Source organism: Bufo gargarizans, chromosome 6 (assembly GCF_014858855.1).
Source record: "Bufo gargarizans isolate SCDJY-AF-19 chromosome 6, ASM1485885v1, whole genome shotgun sequence".
Taxonomy (NCBI): domain Eukaryota; kingdom Metazoa; phylum Chordata; class Amphibia; order Anura; family Bufonidae; genus Bufo; species Bufo gargarizans.
Genome location: NC_058085.1, coordinates 131,648,272 through 131,667,872, shown reverse-complemented (window position 1 = coordinate 131,667,872; position 19,601 = coordinate 131,648,272). Strand labels below are relative to the sequence as shown.

Here is a 19,601-nt window from a genome sequence, read left to right as displayed (position 1 = left end):
ACTCTATGCGTTACCAATGGGATACCTGACACCCTCCTGGCATACACCTCTGATGTAGGCAAATAAAAAGTGATATGAACAGGGTCTTACCTGCACTTATATATTGCAACAAAGAATCAGGAAAGAAGTGATCTGTGATGCTGCTCACAGAGTAACAAATCCTCAGCTGTGAGATGTATTAAGTTTCAGCTCCTTGATATAAACAACAATGTTTCCATTTATGGACAGAAAGCAGAGATTTTGAATAAGGTTGAAAGCTGCAGATATTTTCATTCTATTGTCATAGATGGGGATGATTTGCACCATTTTAGATCCTGAACACAAAATCTTGTCTATTGAATGCGGCTATTTAAATAATAAAATGGGAAACTGTGTTGATACATTCAGTGTCAGCCGGAGGGCGCTGGGTGCTAACTGAGAAGCGTGGGTGCTGCTTATGGACTCATTACCTTCAGCCCCTAACAGCAGTATCATCTCTGATGGCCGCCCTGTACCCAACCATGCTGACACGAGATTTACATGCTGTTTTTTTTTTTTCTTATTCCTTCGTCCTGCTCACTGAGAAGGTCGCACATGCTCAGTTTCATCCTTCAACTGCCTCCTGAGCTGTGATAGGGAGAGCATGGCCACGCCTCCTGAGCTGTGATAGGGAGAGCTGAGACACGTCTCCTGAGCTGTGATAGGGAGAGCTGAGACACACCTCCTGAGCTGTGATAGGGAGAGCTGAGACACGCTTCCTGAGCTGTGATAGGGAGAGCTGAGACACACCTCCTGAGCTGTGATAGGGAGAGCTGAGACACGCCTCCTGAGCTGTGATAGGGAGAGCTGAGACATGCCTCCTGAGCTGTGATAGGGAGAGCTGAGACACGCCTCCTGAGCTGTGATAGGGAGAGCTGAGACACGCCTCCTGAGCTGTGATAGGGAGAGCTGAGACACGCCTCCTGAGCTGTGATAGGGAGAGCTGAGACACGCCTCCTGGGCTGTGATAGGGAGAGCTGAGACACGCCTCCTGAGCTGTGATAGGAAGAGCTGAGACACGCCTCCTGAGCTGTGATAGGGAGAGCATGTATACGCCCCCTTAGCTGCAGGAGAAGAGACGCTCCCCTTGAGCTGCTAGCTTGATATAAATGTAGCAGAGCAATGGATGGGGAAATCTCTGGATCCCTGTGAGGTACAAGGCTGGTTCTAAGTTTGTTAGAAAGAGATTGCCATGTACTAGATGATGTCTGATTTTCATTTTTTTTACATTTGTCATGAGATAACCCCTTTAAGGAGAAAAAAAAAAAACATTCAGCATCCAGAATATGAAATGTTTGGTTTTAGAGGGACTGCACCCCATGTCATGTAACAATACACACTTATAGTAGTATGACCACTGATTAAATGATGGGGTCTGCCATTACTACGAGATGTTCTGTTACCAACATAATTGATTTTAACAGTCAAATCCTCATTAGATTAGAGATGGGGGCGCTGTTGTATCGGTGTGTATGGAACAGTGATCGCCACCATCGGTGGTGAAAAATGGTACTGCAAGTTCAAATGGAAGTAGTTTGTACCTCTTAACATGCCACATCCTTTCTGGTATCTCAGGTTCTCACCTTAGTCTGCAGGAAATTTGCAATGATTTTGGTGTCAGAGTTGAGCTTCAAAGAGCGAACCAGGCAGTCACCATCCCCTCTCACCGGGGGAGAGATTTTAGCATTTGGGTAACATGAAGACTTTACAGAAAAACCATAATGGCGGACAAACTGGAAGAAGTCAACTGTCTGGTCTTGGTTAAGAATTAGGGTCTTCCAGATTCGTCGGACTTCTTCTCTGGAAATCTCTGGGCGGGTGTCACATCTGCAATGTAAAGCACATTATAAAATGTATCATTAGCCTGAAGAGCTGTTACTAATGGCTCATCTCATTGTCCTATATCCAACAAATCTTCAACTGACTGTCAAGAAGCTCCAAATGCCCTGCTTTCCTTCACAAACCCTCAGAGTTAAAGGGAACCTGTCACCGGGAGTTTGTGTATAGAGCTGAGGACATGGGTTGCTAGATCACCGCTAGCACATCCACAATATCCAGTCCCCATAGCTCTGTGTGCTTTTATTGTCTCAAAAAAACTATTTGATAGATATGCAAATTAACCTGAGATGAGTCCTGTCCCTGAGAGGAGTCCAGCGTGAAGGAGTCAAGCACTGCCCCACATCCTCCGAATCTCCTCCTTGCTCCCCGACGTCACAAAGCAAGAGCAACATAATCTCGCAAGCTAGCGCATGCGCAGTTCGTTCCCTGAGGCTGATGCCAGCACAGGGAAGGAACACTATGCCGACACAGCACATGCGCTAGATTGCGCATCGCGAGATTACAGCTCTCTAGCTTTGTGACGTTGGGGATCAAGGAGGAGATTTGGAGGATGTGGGGCGGTGCTGGGCTCCTTCACGCTGGACTCATCTCAGGGACAGGACTCATCTCAGGTTAATTTGCACATCTGTCAAATCGTTTTTTTGAGACAATAAAAGCACACAGAGCTATGGGGACTGGGTATTGCGGATGTGCTAGCGGCGATCTAGCAACCAATGTCCTCAGCTCTATACACAAAATCCTGGTGACAGGTTTTCTTTAAATAATTAAAAGGTGTCTGCTTTCAGCCACCACTAGGGGTTGCTCACTATACCCAGATTATACAGAAAACGCTGGGGAAGGCTCACTGCATAAAGATTATACAGCCACCACTAGAGGGACCCCACTACAGATTATACAGCCACCACTAGAGGGAGCTCACTACATACAGATTATACAGCCACCACTAGAGGGACCCCACCACATACAGATTATACAGCCACCACTAGAGGGACCCCACTACAGATTATACAGCCACCACTAGAGGGAGCTCACTACATACAGATTATACAGCCACCACTGGAGAGATCTCACTACATACAGATTATACAGCCACCACTAGAGAGAGCTCACTACATACAGATTATACAGCCACCACTAGAGGGAGCTCACTACATACAGATTATACAGCCACCACTAGAGGGAGCTGACTACATACAGATTATACAGCCATCACTAGAGGGAGCTCACTACATACAGATTATACAGCCATCACTAGAGGGAGCTCACTACATACAGATTATATAGCCACCACTAGAGGGAGCTCACTACATACAGATTATACAGCCACCACTAGAGGGAGCTCACTACATAAAGATTACACAGCCACCACTAGAGGGAGCTCACTACATACAGATTATACAGCCACCACTAGAGGGAGCTCACTACATACAGATTACACAGCCACCACTAGAGGGAGCTCACTACATACAGATTATACAGCCATCACTAGAGGGAGCTCACTACATACAGATTATATAGCCACCACTAGAGGGAGCTCACTAAATACAGATTATACAGCCACCACTAGAGGGAGCTCACTACATACAGATTACACAGCCACCACTAGAGGGAGCTCACTACATACAGATTATACAGTCACCACTAGAGGGAGCTCACTACATACAGATTATACAGCCACCACTAGAGGGCGCTCACTATGTACATATTATACAGCCACCACTAGAGGGAGCTTACTACATACAGATTATACAGCCACCACTAGAGGGAGCTCACTACATACAGATTATACAGCCACCACTAGAGGGAGCTCACTACATACAGATTATACAGCCACCACTAGAGGGAGCTCACTACATACAGATTATACAGCCACCACTAGAGGGAGCTCACTACATACAGATTATACAGCCACCACTAGAGCGAGCTCACTACATACAGATTATACAGCCACCACTAGAGGGCGCTCACTATGTACATATTATACAGTCACCACTAGGGAGAGCTCACTACATACAGATTATACAATCACCACTAGAGCGAGCTCACTACATACAGATTACACAGCCACCACTAGAGGGAGCTCACTACATACAGATTACACAGCCACCACTAGAGGGAGCTCACTACATACAGATTACACAGCCACCACTAGAGGGAGATCACTACATACAGATTATACAGCCACCACTAGAGGGCGCTCACTATGTACATATTATACAGTCACCACTAGGGGGAGCTCAGTGCATACAGATTATATACTACATACTGCATACAGTGAGCTCCTCCTACATTTAAATTTGCTTTAATTGAGCTCGATATTAAAGCCCTATGCAATGATCTCCCCCTAGTGGTGACACAGTACATTACTAGAATTACAGGAATGGCTTTCCATGCAGGTCTTTGGGGGGGGGGGGGGGGGGGGGTTAGTGGTTTCAAGAATTAGATTATCGAGAGTTTTTTTAAATTCTAAGGGGCCAGAACAGAACAACAAAACAACTTTTTGAAACTTTCTGACATTTTTGGAAGAAGCCGAATGTTATTTGATCGTTGACTAGAAAAACTCAGCCTGAGCTAATGAGATCTGAAGGCAGAGGAAGAAGCTGTTAGAAGGGACACCGCGCCCTAGACTGATCCAGAGGACCACAATAATCAGACATCTTTTAGAACCTGGCGGGGGCGCTATGGAGTCATTGCTTCTTCCATCCTGAAGCAATGTAACAGGTGTCAGCTCCACACAGTCCCTGATGGGAGCATTTACCGTTTCAGCAGCTGATACAAGGCTTCCGCCGTCAGTCTCCGCGTGTTGCGCTCGTCCATCTCGTTAAAGTTCAGCTCCAGAGTCTCGTAATTGTTTTTGACAAGATGTCTGATGATTTCTGTGAGCTGCAAAGTGATGAGAAGATCAGGTGACAACTCAGCGGACGGTCACAACTCATTTCTCTGACCTTTTCGGTGTCAGGAAAAATTTCTCTCCATTGATGCATCAGATGCATTCGGAGACATTTCTTGACCTCCTTATGTACAGCTCTGTCTCAGTGCTACAAGGGGGTGGAGTCTATTCTGCTAAGGGGTGGGGTCAGTGCTGCAAAAGGGTGGGGTCAGTGCTGCAAAAGGGTGTGGTCAGTGCTGCAAAGGGGTCGGGTCAGTGCTGCAAAGGGGTGGGGTCAGTGCTGCAAAGGGGTGGGGTCAGTGCTGCAAAGGGGTGGGGTCAGTGCTGCAAAGGGGTGGGTCAGTGCTGCAAAGGGGTGGGTCAATGCTGCAAAGGGGTGGGTCAATGCTGCAAAGGGGTGGGTCAATGCTGCAAAGGGGCGGGGTGAGTGCAAATTTATTTTTTATTGAAAGGGTGTTTTGAGGTATTTTCAGGTGGGACGAGGGTGAAACTTACACAATCTGGGAGTGAAATATCATCTATATACCAATAAAGCTCAATCATTGCACATACTTTGCCTTTTACTTCTCAACATTTTCAAGATCTCTGCTTTCTAGTTTACATCTGCAGGCAGCAACCCTGTTAAAGACCTAATATCTGTGACAGCTGATGGTTTGTTACAATTGTATCCCACCCTAAGATTCTTGGCGAGGGATTCTTATGAAATAACAATTCTGGATCAGGTTTTCTAAGACCTCTTGGTGTTGCTCCTCTGTTATTCCTCCTAGAAATGTAAGAATAAACCTACAACTGGGTGTTACCATTCCCTTTTTTAAATGGGCGTGTGCCTAGACAGCCTGACACTGCGCATCCTGTTCTCAATTTATTCATACATTTCCATGAAGAATAACAGAGGAATGGCATAACATGGGGAACACCGGGATTTATAAGAAACATCGCACAGAGCGGGGGGCGACGTACCTGCTCCGCGCTCCTCCCTCTCTGGACACTTGCCCGGTTGGCACCGCTCTTTGGTTTTCGGCTGCAGTCGGTCAGCACTGTCTCCCGTCCATCCCAAATGCTGAAATTCCCATCGCTGAAAATTTTTAGATACATTTTTACTTGTAAAAAAAAAGAGAAAAACAAAACAAAAAAAAAACATTCTTTGTAAGCACTAGCTCTGCCGCACTGCATTGTGGGAGTTGTAGTGTTTGTCCTGAACAGTAGTCTATTCCACAAAATACAGCCAATCAGAGTCCACCTTTCGTTCTCCTAAGGGCTCATGCACACGAAAATATTTTTTGTCCGTATGCGGAACCAAACGGAAATTACTCCGTATGCGTTCCATGTCCGTTCTGCAAAATAATACAACATGTCCTATTGTTGTCCACGTTACAGACTGTTCTATGATGGGCCGGCCGTTCCGCCAAATGCAGAACGCACATGTCCTGTATCCATCTTTTGCGGATCCGCAATTTGCGGACCGCAAACACACCAATCAATGGTCATGTGCAGGAGCCCTAAGGAGGTCTTAAAAATGTAAGGTGGAATCTCATTGGTTGCCACACCACTTTGGTTAAATCTCCCCTGTAAGTAGTCACAAGAATTGGAAATGCAGCTTTGGATGTGACTGGAGTATAAAACATACTAGTACTCAGGATCAGCAAATACCAGGTACGCAAAATAAACCGCAGGATTACGCCGTATGATGATCTAAAGTGTTAACCACAGTGTTTACATATACTGCGGTCATCACTTGTGTTGAGCGAAGTGAAGTTAACAAAATTTGATTTGTCACGAAGCCGAACTTCCTTGCGCTTTGTGGTAACTAATGGCGATAAATAAACAAGAAAACACATACCTCATTTGTTGGCGGAGAGGCCGTCGCAGCCATATTGATTAAAGAAAACGTGCCAACGCTCATGTACACCGGCGTGTGACATCACCACATCATCACAGTGGCTGGGTGCGGTGATGTCATCAGTAAGAGCGTGAAGACTTGGTGACGTCATCACATCAGCTCGCTCTAGATTTGGTGCGTTTTCTTCAATCAAGATGGGCGCAACAGTCTCTCCACGAGCAAATGGATGAGGTGAGTACATACAATTTTTTTTTAACCCCAGATTAACCCCCTAATTGGCTGAATGTGACTCTCAGATGCTGCAATCAGCAATGAACGCGGCATCTAAGCAGTTCAATGACAGGGGGCGTGCGATCACCATTCACCGTCATTGCGCCCGCTACATACAATGGAAAGCAATTCGTGACAAAGTAATTCATTGAAAATCGAATATCTTTGTGAACTTCGGCGAAGCAGTAAAATCGCACCGCCGCTCACCTCTCGTCGTCACTCCAGCTTATCACTGATTATTCACTACTCTGCAAAGTATTGAAATGTCAAATGATTGAAATTTCAGGACGTCATTGTAATTCACTGTCTGACCATCAGAGGGCAGAGCATCCTCCAATGTGCGGACACAGAACAGTCCCATCCGATCCTCCGTCTGCCCGAGGTCTTCCTGATATCGATAGTCACATTATATCCAAATGTGTTTTATCTTCTTCCCACAGCAATCATCAATCGCACTAATTGCTCTCCTACCTGCCATCGAATTTGGCCATAAACTCCAAATATCTGATGTCTCCATGAGGATTAACGGGCAATTTGTCCAAAAAATGTGCAAATTCCTCATCTGTTACCTTTATAGAAAATCTACAGAAAGCGACAGAAAACAAAGAATAAGATAGACGGTATTATAGTATTTCTATACACAGTGGAGCCCCATTATACGGAGCAGAGGCTAATATCCGGAGTAATCGCGTGTGCAGCACGGACAGCAGATAGACGGGCCCCGAGAGACTCCATAAGGTCCTGGGAGGTTGTCCAAAGTATCTAGAGCCATGCTGACTGCAGAGCATCTCACAGCTGCTGGGGGGGGGGGTTCATAGAGCGAACACAACCATCGAGGGGATCCCACAGATGATCAACTGGGTTCAAGTCTGGGGAATTGGGGGTCAGGGTAGTACTTAGAAGTCTGTGTCCTGCTCTTCCTACCAATGTCGGACATTTTTAGCCGTGTGACATGTAGTAATGTCATGGAGCAGTATTATAGTAGTTATATTCTTGTATATAGGAGCAGTATTATAGTAGTTATATTCTTGTACATAGGAGTAGTATTATAGTAGTTATATTCTTGTACATAGGAACAGTATTATAGTAGTTATATTCTTGTACATAGGAACAGTATTATAGTAGTTATATTCTTGTACATAGGAGGCAGTATTATAGTAGTTATATTCTTGTACATAGGAGCAGTATTACAGTATTATAGTAGTTATATTCCTGTACATAGGGGCAGTATTATAGCAGTTATATTCTTGTACATAGGAGTAGTATTATAGTAGTTATATTCTTGTACATAGGAACAGTATTATAGTAGTTATATTCTTGTACATAGGAGGCAGTATTATAGTAGTTATATTCTTGTACATAAGAGCAGTATTATAGTAGTTATATTCTTGTACATAGGAGGCAGTATTATAGTAGTTATATTCTTGTACATAGGAGCAGTATTATAGTAGTTATATTCTTGTACATAGGAGCAGTATTATAGTAGTTATATTCTTGTACATAGGAGACAGTATTATAGCAGTTATATTCTTGTACATAGGAGGCAGTATTATAGTAGTTATATTCTAGTACATAGGAGCAGTATTATAGTAGTTATATTCTTGTACATAGGAGGCAGTATTATAGTAGTTATATTCTTGTACATAGGAACAGTATTATAGTAGTTATATTCTTGTACATAGGAGTAGTATTATAGTAGTTATATTCTTGTACATAGGAGTAGTATTATAGTAGTTATATTCTTGTACATAGGAACAGTATTATAGTAGTTATATTCTTGTACATAGGAGGCAGTATTATAGTAGTTATATTCTTGTACATAAGAGCAGTATTATAGTAGTTATATTCTTGTACATAGGAGGCAGTATTATAGTAGTTATATTCTTGTACATAGGAGCAGTATTATAGTAGTTATATTCTTGTACATAGGAGCAGTATTATAGTAGTTATATTCTTGTACATAGGAGACAGTATTATAGCAGTTATATTCTTGTACATAGGAGGCAGTATTATAGTAGTTATATTCTAGTACATAGGAGCAGTATTATAGTAGTTATATTCTTGTACATAGGAGGCAGTATTATAGTAGTTATATTCTTGTACATAGGAGGCAGTATTATAGTGGTTATATTCTTATACATAGGAGCAGTATTATAGTAGTTATATTCTTGTACATAGGAGGCAGTATTATAGTATTTATATTCTTGTACATAGGAGGCAGTATTATAGTAGTTATATTCTTGTACATAGGAGGCAGTATTATAGTAGTTATATTCTTGTACATAGGAGGCAGTATTATAGTAGTTATAGTCTTGTACATAGGAGGCAGTATTATAGTAGTTATATTCTTGTACATAGGAGCAGTATTATAGTAGTTATATTCTTGTACATAGGAGGCAGTATTATAGTAGTAATATTCTTGTACATAGGAGCAGTATTATAGTAGTTATATTCTTGTACATAGGAGGCAGTATTATAGTAGTTATATTCTTGTACATAGGAGGCAGTATTATAGTAGTTATATTCTTGTACATAGGAGGCAGTATTATAGCAGTTATATTCTTGTACATAGGAGGCAGTATTATAGTGGTTATATTCTTATACATAGGAGCAGTATTATAGTAGTTATATTCTTGTACATAGGAGGCAGTATTATAGTATTATATTCTTGTACATAGGAGGCAGTATTATAGTAGTTATATTCTTGTACATAGGAGGCAGTATTATAGTAGTTATATTCTTGTACATAGGAGGCAGTATTATAGTAGTTATAGTCTTGTACATAGGAGGCAGTATTATAGTAGTTATATTCTTGTACATAGGAGCAGTATTATAGTAGTTATATTCTTGTACATAGGAGGCAGTATTATAGTAGTAATATTCTTGTACATAGGAGCAGTATTATAGTAGTTATATTCTTGTACATAGGAGGCAGTATTATAGTAGTTATATTCTTGTACATAGGAGGCAGTATTATAGTAGTTATATTCTTGTACATAGGAGGCAGTATTATAGTAGTTATATTCTTGTACATAGGAGGCAGTATTATAGTAGTTATATTCTTGTACAAAGGAGCAGTATTATAGTAGTTATATTCTTGTACATAGGAGGCAGTATTATAGTAGTAATATTCTTGTACATAGGAGCAGTATTATAGTAGTTATATTCTTGTACATAGGAGGCAGTATTATAGTAGTTATATTCTTGTACATAGGAGGCAGTATTATAGTAGTTATATTCTTGTACATAGGAGGCAGTATTATAGTAGTTATATTCTTGTACATAGGAGCAGTATTATAGTAGTTATTAGGGATGAGCAAATTGACTTCGGATGTTTCATCCGAAGTCGATTCGCTCATCCATAGTAGTTATATTCTTTTACACTTTCCATATGGACAGTATTAGACAGACGTTATTGTAAAGTCATTCATACAAGGTCCAGAAAAGGGTTATCCAAAATAACCAACTATTTTTGGACAATAGAGAATCTCATTGGTTGATCGGCTCCCCTCCCCCGTGTTTGCTGTCTTTATACCTGTTTTCTAGGATTGCTCTGACGTCTTGGGGGCTGAGAGCCTTCAGGTCATTTGTATCCGCTCTCCTATCAGTAGAGAAGACATTTGATATGTTACTCATTCAGCTTCATGGGTGATGTAGTAATGTTCTGTAGCTCTTGCATCAATGATTGTGGAATATGCAGATTCTATAGGATTCTTGTGTCAGTATAGTGTTGCACAGTTTACAGTTTTGAGATTTATTATACACTTTAGTAATAAACTGAAGCTTTGATAAATGAAAAACCGGAGTTGATTGCAAGCTCTGCAGAACAGTCATGCCTCCGTTGTATTTAATGGAGTAACATGCAGGGTTGACTTGCAGAATGGACAAAAGAAACAATTGCCCGGGAGCCTCGATTACCGCTATCCCCTCCATTAGCAGGTGGTAAAAGTCCTCTTTCATACTTTGTGTGGCAAAATTCTATGTTTAACGCATGTGTATCTATAGTATGCCAATTTTATGTTGTTACTATATGTTATCATTATGTGGACAGTATATGGCAGTAATATATATGCATTGTATTATAGTTTTGCATGGAAACTGCATAGTATGGTGGTATCATATGTGCACTGTATGCAACATTTGGCACTATATGACAGTATTATTTTGACACTGTTTGGCATTTGTCTCAATTCCTGGGTCAGAATATAAAATCTGTGACAAGATCCTCCAACCAGTATGTGTTTTATAGTAATGTTACAATAACAGGTGACCGTGGAGTCATTAGGTCTTCTTAGGATCTAGGAGCGGGTGTAGCTGCCACCTCTGCAGCCCCTGCAAGCGTGGACGCCATGATGCTACTGCTGGGTGACATCGGATGGTGGTAATATTTAGGTTTGGCCCATATCTTGGCAATATTACAGGCAGGTATAATGCATTTAAAGGCACAGTGGCACATTTATAAAAATAAAACAACTATATAGCATACAGATTTTGAGGTATCTATGGGATCATTTTTGTATGCTGTTCTAATATACAATTTTCTGTTTGTCACCAATGTGCATCTGATAAATGCTGCACCATTGACTGATTCTATCTTTCTATATACAAAATTGTTCTCACCTAAATTCAGAAAGGACGGTGTTAAAATCAGTGTGAAGAAACTGTAGGAGTTTGTCCTCTAAAACACTGGATGTGGACATTGAGCTTGATGAATCTCTGGTCCTGGATGAAACAGAAAACAAGAGAACAACTCATTTATGAAATATCTGTACCTAGGAAAGTTGGGTTATCACCAGTATAGCTGCCATTACAAACCCCAGCCTTCTGCGTGTACACAATGTGTTTGGGCTAAGAAAAATGCCCCATAATACCTGATGGCTGACAATTTAGAAACATATTAGCAAAATGTGTTAATATCCCAGATTTCAAATAAGCATATTCAGTACAGACACTGAACCAGCAGGACCTACAGGGAGATATAAGCACCTGAAGATTAAGACATCAGCAGAGCAGGTTCTGTACAGACACTGAACCAGCAGGACCTACAGGGAGATATAAGCACCTGAAGATTAAGACATCAGCAGAGCAGGTTCTGTACAGACACTGAACCAGCAGGAGCTCCAATGAGATATTATCCTCTGCAGACGAAGACCACAGCAGAACATATTCAATGTATACAATGAGCAGCAATGAGGTATGAGCTCCTGTACTTAAAACATTGCAGAGGGTATTGTGTACAGATACTGAACCAGCAGGAGCTCCAATGAGATATTATCCTCTGCGGACGAAGACCACAGCAGAACATATTCAATATATACAATGAGCAGCAATGAGGTATAAGCTCCTGTACATTGCAGAGGGTATTGTGTACAGATACTGAATCAGCAGGAGCTCCACTTAGATATGAATAAAACATAAATCATAGTTAGCTAACCTTGTATTAGACATTGCCCATTAAACACAAAGTACAAAGAAATAATCCAAAGTCTAAGCAGCCTAAGACAATAGCAGATCCTTTTCTGTACAGATACTGAACCAGCAGGGCCTTCAATGAGATATGAGCTCCAGGAGACCAAGACCACAGGAGAGAATATTCTATACAGTGAGTGAACTAACATAAACTGCAATGAGATATGATCTCTGGTTCACACCAATTCTGCATAGCAGGTTCTGTACAGACACTGAATCAGCAGGTGCTGCGCTTACATATAGTGTATGAGGAAGGCAAAATGTTCCACAGTTAGCTAAGCTTGTATTGAACACTGCCCAATGAAGACAAAGTACAAATAAAGAATCACAAGTCAATCACAGAGATCTGTGTAGCAAAAGACAAAAACAGATAATTTTCTGTACAGACACTGAACCAGCAGGGACTACAATGCTATATTATCATCTACACATGAACATCGCAGCATAACATATTCTATATAGACTCTGGATCAGAAGAGATAGGAATAAGTTATAAGAACCGGAAGACTTAGAATACAGCAAAACATATTCTCTACAGACACTGAACCAGCAGGGACCACAATGAGATGATATCCTCTACAAACTAAAACCACACCAGAGCATATTCTGCATAGACACTGAACCAGCAGGGACTGCGATGAGATATGAGTTCCTGAAGACTAAGAACACAGCAGAACATATTCTACATAGACAATGAACCAGCAGGGACTGCGATGAGATATAAGTTCCTAAAGACTAAGAACACAGCAGAACATATTCTACATAGACAATGAACCAGCAGGGACTGCGATGAGATATGAGTTCCTGAAGACTAAGAACACAGCAGAACATATTCTACATAGACAATGAACCAGCAGGGACTGCGATGAGATATGAGTTCCTGAAGACTAAGAACACAGCAGAACATATTCTACATAGACAATGAACCAGCAGGGACTGCGATGAGATATGAGTTCCTGAAGACTAAGAACACAGCAGAACATATTCTGTACCAGAAACTAAACCAGTAAGGCTTACAATGAGATATAAACACCTAAGGACTAAGACCACAGCATAGAATATTCTGTACAGACACTGAACCAGCAGGGACTGCAATGAGGTATTGTCCCCCACAAACTAAGACTACTCCAGAACATATTTTGAATGGACAATGAACACGTAGAGACTGCAATGAGATATGAGTTTCTGCAGCCTAAGACCACAATAGAGAAAGTTCTGTACAGATACTGAACCAGCAGGAGCTGCAGTCAGATACCAATGTCTGTATTTCAGAGCTAACAGTGATTTAGCAAAATATAATTCTACACACAGCTCTGGTTGTAACTAGAGTATGAGACCAGGAAAGCAAAGCATTTGCACAGCTCTGTCCACTGTAAGGACGTATCAAAGGATCCGGAGTCAATCAGTCAGGTCCTCTCCAGTCACAACACTCAGATATGTAAGACGTGGGCCGTACCCATAGTCAGCCTCATGCAGGGCCCGGCGCGCTCTTCCATTTTGGCGTCTGCTCTGGAGACACTGCAGGAATTCCAGGTAATTGACATGAGGCAACGTCTCGTCCAGTCCACAGCGAGACAGGAAGTGACCCAACCGATTCTCGGAGAGCCGAAGATGACATTTCTCCAGGACTTGAAGGAAGTTTTCTTTTGATACCTAGAAGGAAAGATGCAGCAAGTCATTATGGGAACCATTTTTTTTGGGGCGGAGGGGGGGGGGTTAAATGAAGGGGGAAAAAATAAAACAAAAAAAAATAAAAAATAAAAACAACTTTTAAAATAAATAAAAAAGTTATAGTTGTTGGAACACAAAATACTGGTTGTATCCCTAATAAAGAGTCACAATAGTGAGAGGGACCATTAACTGGAAGGGAGAGAGATTGTAGGTGGCTGAGTGGGAACATTATGTGCTATAGGGAGGCGGCGAGCGTCTTTTAGGGATGGACGAAATATAGGGCCACAGTTTTCTTTCTGGGAGATGTCTCCTGTCTGCTGTAAGGACTCTGAGGCCCCTTTCACCCGAGCGTGGCGGATTAGGTCCGGATGCCTTCAGTGAAACTCGAACCATTTTGCAAGCAAGTTCAGTCAGTTTTGTCCGCACTCGCTTCCGGATGCGATGCGTTTTTTTTACTGAAGCCCCACTCACGTCTATGGGGCCAGGGCTGCGTGCAAAATATAGAACATGCTGCGCTATTCATGCAACGCAGAACTGATGCGTGAAAAAAAAAACGCTCATGTGCACAGACCCATTTAAATGAATGGGTCAGGATTCAGTGCGGGGGCTGTGCGTTCACGTCACGTATTGCACCCATGCGGAAAACTCGCTCGTGTGAAAGGGACCTAAGGGTCAGAGCTCAATGGTGAGAGTGAACTGATGAGGGTGAGCGATTCACGTGTGACAGCGTGTGATCAACAAGTGCGCAGCATGTGAGTGGAGAGTGTGCAGCATGTATGGAGAGTGCGCAGCATGTGTCCAGTGTGTGAGTGGAGAGTGCGCAGCATGTGTCCAGTGTGTGAGTGGAGAGTGCGCAGCATGTGTCCAGTGTGTGAGTGGAGAGTGCGCAGCATGTGTCCAGTGTGTGAGTGGAGAGTGCGCAGCATGTGTCCAGTGTGTGAGTGGAGAGTGCGCAGCATGTGTCCAGTGTGTGAGTGGAGAGTGCGCAGCATGTGTCCAGTGTGTGAGTGGAGAGTGCGCAGCATGTGTCCAGCGTGTGAGTGGAGAGTGCGCAGCATGTGTCCAGCGTGTGAGTGGAGAGTGCGCAGCATGTGTCCAGCGTGTGAGTGGAGAGTGCGCAGCATGTGTCCAGCGTGTGAGTGGAGAGTGTGCAGCATGTGTCCAGCGTGTGAGTGGAGAGTGTGCAGCATGTGTCCAGCGTGTGAGTGGAGAGTGTGCAGCATGTGTCCAGCGTGTGAGTGGAGAGTGTGCAGCATGTGTCCAGCGTGTGAGTGGAGAGTGTGCAGCATGTGTCCAGCGTGTGAGTGGAGAGTGTGCAGCATGTGTCCAGCGTGTGAGTGGAGAGTGTGCAGCATGTGTCCAGCGTGTGAGTGGAGAGTGTGCAGCATGTGTCCAGCGTGTGAGTGGAGAGTGTGCAGCATGTGTCCAGCGTGTGAGTGGAGAGTGTGCAGCATGTGTCCAGCGTGTGAGTGGAGAGTGTGCAGCATGTGTCCAGCGTGTGAGTGGAGAGTGTGCAGCATGTGTCCAGCCTGTGAGTGGAGAGTGTGCAGCATGTGTCTAGTGTGTGAGTGGAGAGTGTGCAGCATGTGTCTAGTGTGTGAGTGGAGAGTGTGCAGCATGTGTCTAGTGTGTGAGTGGAGAGTGTGCAGCATGTGTCCAGTGTGTGAGTGGAGAGTGTGCAGCATGTGTCCAGTGTGTGAGTGGAGAGTGTGCAGCATGTGTCTAGTGTGTGAGTGGAGAGTGTGCAGCATGTGTCCAGTGTGTGAGTGGAGAGTGTGCAGCATGTGTCCAGTGTGTGAGTGGAGAGTGTGCAGCATGTGTCCAGTGTGTGAGTGGAGAGTGTGCGGCATGTGTCCAGCGTGTGAGTGGAGAGTGTGCGGCATGTGTCCAGCGTGTGAGTGGAGAGTGTGCGGCATGTGTCCAGCCTGTGAGTGGAGAGTGTGCGGCATGTGTCCAGCGTGTGAGTGGAGAGTGTGCAGCATGTGTCCAGTGTGTGAGTGGAGAGTGTGCAGCATGTGTCCAGTGTGTGAGTGGAGAGTGTGCAGCATGTGTCCAGTGTGTGAGTGGAGAGTGTGCAGCATGTGTCCAGTGTGTGATCAGCAAGTGTGCAGCATGTGTCCAGTGTGTGAGTGGAGAGTGTGCAGCATGTGTCCAGTGTGTGAGTGGAGAGTGTGCAGCATGTGTCCAGTGTGTGAGTGCAGTGTGCAGCATTAGTGATGGACGAACATCTGCCGGGACAGTTCGCGAACGCGATCAAATGTTCGTGAACCGCAAGTTCGCGGCGGGTCCCATTCATTTTAATGGCAGGCGAACCTGAAAAACCTTCAGCTCATATTTGCAGAAATAATTACTAGAAGTGCAAAAATAGTCCCACAACATGGACAGTGACACCGGATGGATTATTCCAATTTGCAATCTCCATTCATTTTTTTTTTTTATGCGAAATATCGGCAATATAATTTTCGCGTACGCGCATGCGCAAATGCACTACACAGTACCCAAATGCACTATAAAGAAAGTATATTGGTATATAACACCCCGCTTCAATCCGTTTTTTTGGGGGGGCGACTGGTATATCACACCAGTAGAAATTATTTGTCCCAATAACGCTTGTCCCTCTATATACCTGCAGTATCGCAGCAGAACCGCACACGACCGCCGCACAATACAAATGCACTATAATATACCGTCTAACATAGAAAGTATATTATATCATTGTACACGGAAGGCAATCCATTAGAATATACATGAAGATAAAACGTAACCTTTAATAATGTTACTATGAGGGTCCATTCACACGTCCGTAAGTGTTTTGTGGATCCGCAAAACATGGCCACCGGCAATGTGCATTCCGCAATTTGCGGACCGCACATCGCAGGCACTATAATAGAAAATGCCTAATCTTGTCTGCAATTGTGGACAAGAATAGGACATGTTCTATTTTTTTGCGGAAACGGAAGCACGGATGCGGAAGTGCGGATCTGCAAATGTGGTTGCGGACAGCACGTTCTGGCCCCATTGAAAATGTTTGGGGCTGCACCAGTTACGCAGAATTTCGGAACGGATGCGGACCCATTTTGCGGACGTGTGAGTGGAAAAGATATCCCTCAAAATGAAAATAAATTTAAATTTTAACGTTAAGCAAAAAGCATAGATGTGGTCGGCAATAACAAGTGCCCGGCGGTACTAAATCAGGTGTTTGGCGGCACTAAATCAGAAACCATATGTCCTACCACAATCCGGGGGGTTCCAGTGCACATCCGTGAATCCGTGAGGGAAAGCAAAAAACATCCATCCCTGGGCTAGATGATGATGTGGTATTGAAGGACAGGGTGGCAAAGAACTGTCCCTGATATTGCCCTACAGGGGGTGCTATTCTGGCCCTGATAGCCTAACCACAGACCACCCGCCCTAATAAGCGACCCCGTCCGGAACCTTACCCTATATAAAAAATGGCCCTAGTAAGCCCCTAGCCCCGAGGCCCCTGACTTCCAGGAGATCATTATATAGATCTACAGTTGCAAGCAAAAGTATGTGACCCCTTTGGAATGATCTGGATTTCTGCACAAATTGGTCATAAAATGTGATCTGATCTTCATCTAAGTCACAACAATAGACAATCACAGTCGGCTTAACCTAATAACACACAAAGAGTTACATGCAGTGGCGTAACTACCAGGGAAGCAGGGGAAGCGGCTGCTTCGGGGCCCGGGCTGACAAGGGGCCCGGCCCCCGGCAGCGTGCCCTGTCTATCCCTGCAGAGCTAAACATATGGGGATGCCTCAGCTCTGCACCCCCATTTCCCAGTATACCAGACATAGTGGCTCTGCGCCCTGCAGCTCAATGTAGATCCTTCTAAGCTACAGGACCTTTGATGATGTCATGACCATGTGACCGGTCATATGGGTGGGAGGAGCCAGGCTGTGGACTGGTAGCGCCTTTATGATCCTCATCTGCTCCTGACTTTGGCTTGAACTGTTGAACACATGAGGTTAGCACCCTAGCACTTACAATTCCGGGTACTTAGGGGTTAATGCAGGGATGATGTGTATGGCCTCATTCACACATTGCAGATTTAGTCAAATCTGCAAACAAGATGTACAGCGAGCTTGTAGCATTGCTGTGTGTGTCTGCCTACCCAGAGCAGCTGTGTGTGTGGGGTGCATGTAGCAGAGCTGAGGGTGCTTCATGTGTATAATGCAGCAAAGATAGGTGTATAGTGTGAATCCAGAACAGTAGTGTGTGTGGTGTATGTAGCAGAGCTGTGTGTGTCTGCCTACCCAGAGCAGCTGTGTGTGGGGTGCATGTAGCAGAGCTGAGGGTGCTTCATGTGTATAATGCAGACAAAGATAGGTGTATAGTGTGAATCCAGAACAGTAGTGTGTGTGGTGTATGTAGCAGAGCTGTGTGTGTCTGCCTACCCAGAGCAGCTGTGTGTGGGGTGCATGTAGCAGAGCTGAGGGTGCTTCATGTGTATAATGCAGACAAAGATAGGTGTATAGTGTGAATCCAGAACAGTAGTGTGTGTGGTGTATGTAGCAGAGCTGTATGTGTCTGCCTACCCAGAGCAGCTGTGTGTGGGGTGCATGTAGCAGAGCTGAGGGTGCTTCATGTGTATAATGCAGCAAAGATAGGTGTATAGTGTGAATCCAGAACAGTAGTGTGTGTGGTGTATGTAGCAGAGCTGTATGAGACAGAGGAATGTATAATGTGCACAGCGGAGCTGTGTATGTAAAATGTGCAACACAGTGATATATAATGTGGCACCCAGAGCTGTGTGTGTGCGCATGTAGCAGAGCTGTGTATGTAAAATGTGCAAAAACCCTGATGCTCTCAAAAAGAGCAAGCAATATAAATCATTGTAGTTTGATACCTTTTACCCCTTAAAGACCGGCCCCATTTTCATTTGTACATTAGCCATAACCTTTTTATTTTTCCATTCACAGTTATATGAGGGCTTATTTTGTGTGGGACAAGATGCATTTTTTAAATGCCGCCAATTAGTTTACCATGTCTTGTATCAGAAAGCAGGAAAAATATATATTTGTGGGTTAAAAAAACAAAACAAAAAAAAACACACACAATTCCGCCAAGATTTTTGAGGTTTTCACATCACAGCGTTCACTAAAAATGCCGTCTTTATTCTGCGGCTCAATACGATACTAAACTTGTATGGTTTTTATTTGGTTTAATTACTTTAAAAAATTACTTTTCTATATTTCGGTCTATGTGAGGGCTTGTTTTTGTTTAACGATCAGTAGTTTTCTGGGGGAAGGGGGGGCCCATACAAAAATTTGCTGTGGGGCCCAGTCACTTCTAGTTACGCCCCTGGTTACATGTTACCATGTTTTTATTGAACACACCATGTAAACATTCACAATGCAGGTGGAAAAAGTATGTGAACCCCTAGACTAATGACATCTCCAAGAGCTAATTGGAGTGAGGTGTCAGCCAACTGGAGTCCAATCAATGAGATGAGACTGGAGGTGTTGGTTACAGCTGCCCTATAAAAAACACACACCAGTTCTGGGTTTGCTTTTCACAAGAAGCATTGCCTGATGTGACTGATGCCTCGCACAAAAGAGCTCTCAGAAGACCTACGAT

The 19,601-nt window shown here is 43.6% G+C and overlaps 1 protein-coding gene across 1 annotated transcript in view; it reads right to left on the bottom strand.

Moving 5' to 3' along the window:
• LOC122941400 (EF-hand calcium-binding domain-containing protein 6-like) overlaps nt 1-17,279 on the bottom strand; it is a 28,858-nt gene extending 11,579 nt beyond the window's left edge. The window contains exons 1-8 of the mRNA XM_044298625.1: nt 17,231-17,279; nt 13,783-13,979; nt 11,478-11,579; nt 10,393-10,458; nt 7,329-7,439; nt 5,708-5,822; nt 4,616-4,740; nt 1,602-1,845 (exon numbers count right to left, since the gene is read on the bottom strand). Of these exons, the coding sequence (XP_044154560.1) occupies nt 1,602-1,845; nt 4,616-4,740; nt 5,708-5,822; nt 7,329-7,439; nt 10,393-10,458; nt 11,478-11,579; nt 13,783-13,979; nt 17,231-17,257 (987 nt within the window). The 5' untranslated portion in view covers nt 17,258-17,279. The remainder of the gene's footprint in view (nt 1-1,601; nt 1,846-4,615; nt 4,741-5,707; nt 5,823-7,328; nt 7,440-10,392; nt 10,459-11,477; nt 11,580-13,782; nt 13,980-17,230) is intronic.
• Between the last annotated feature and the right edge of the window lie 2,322 nt (nt 17,280-19,601).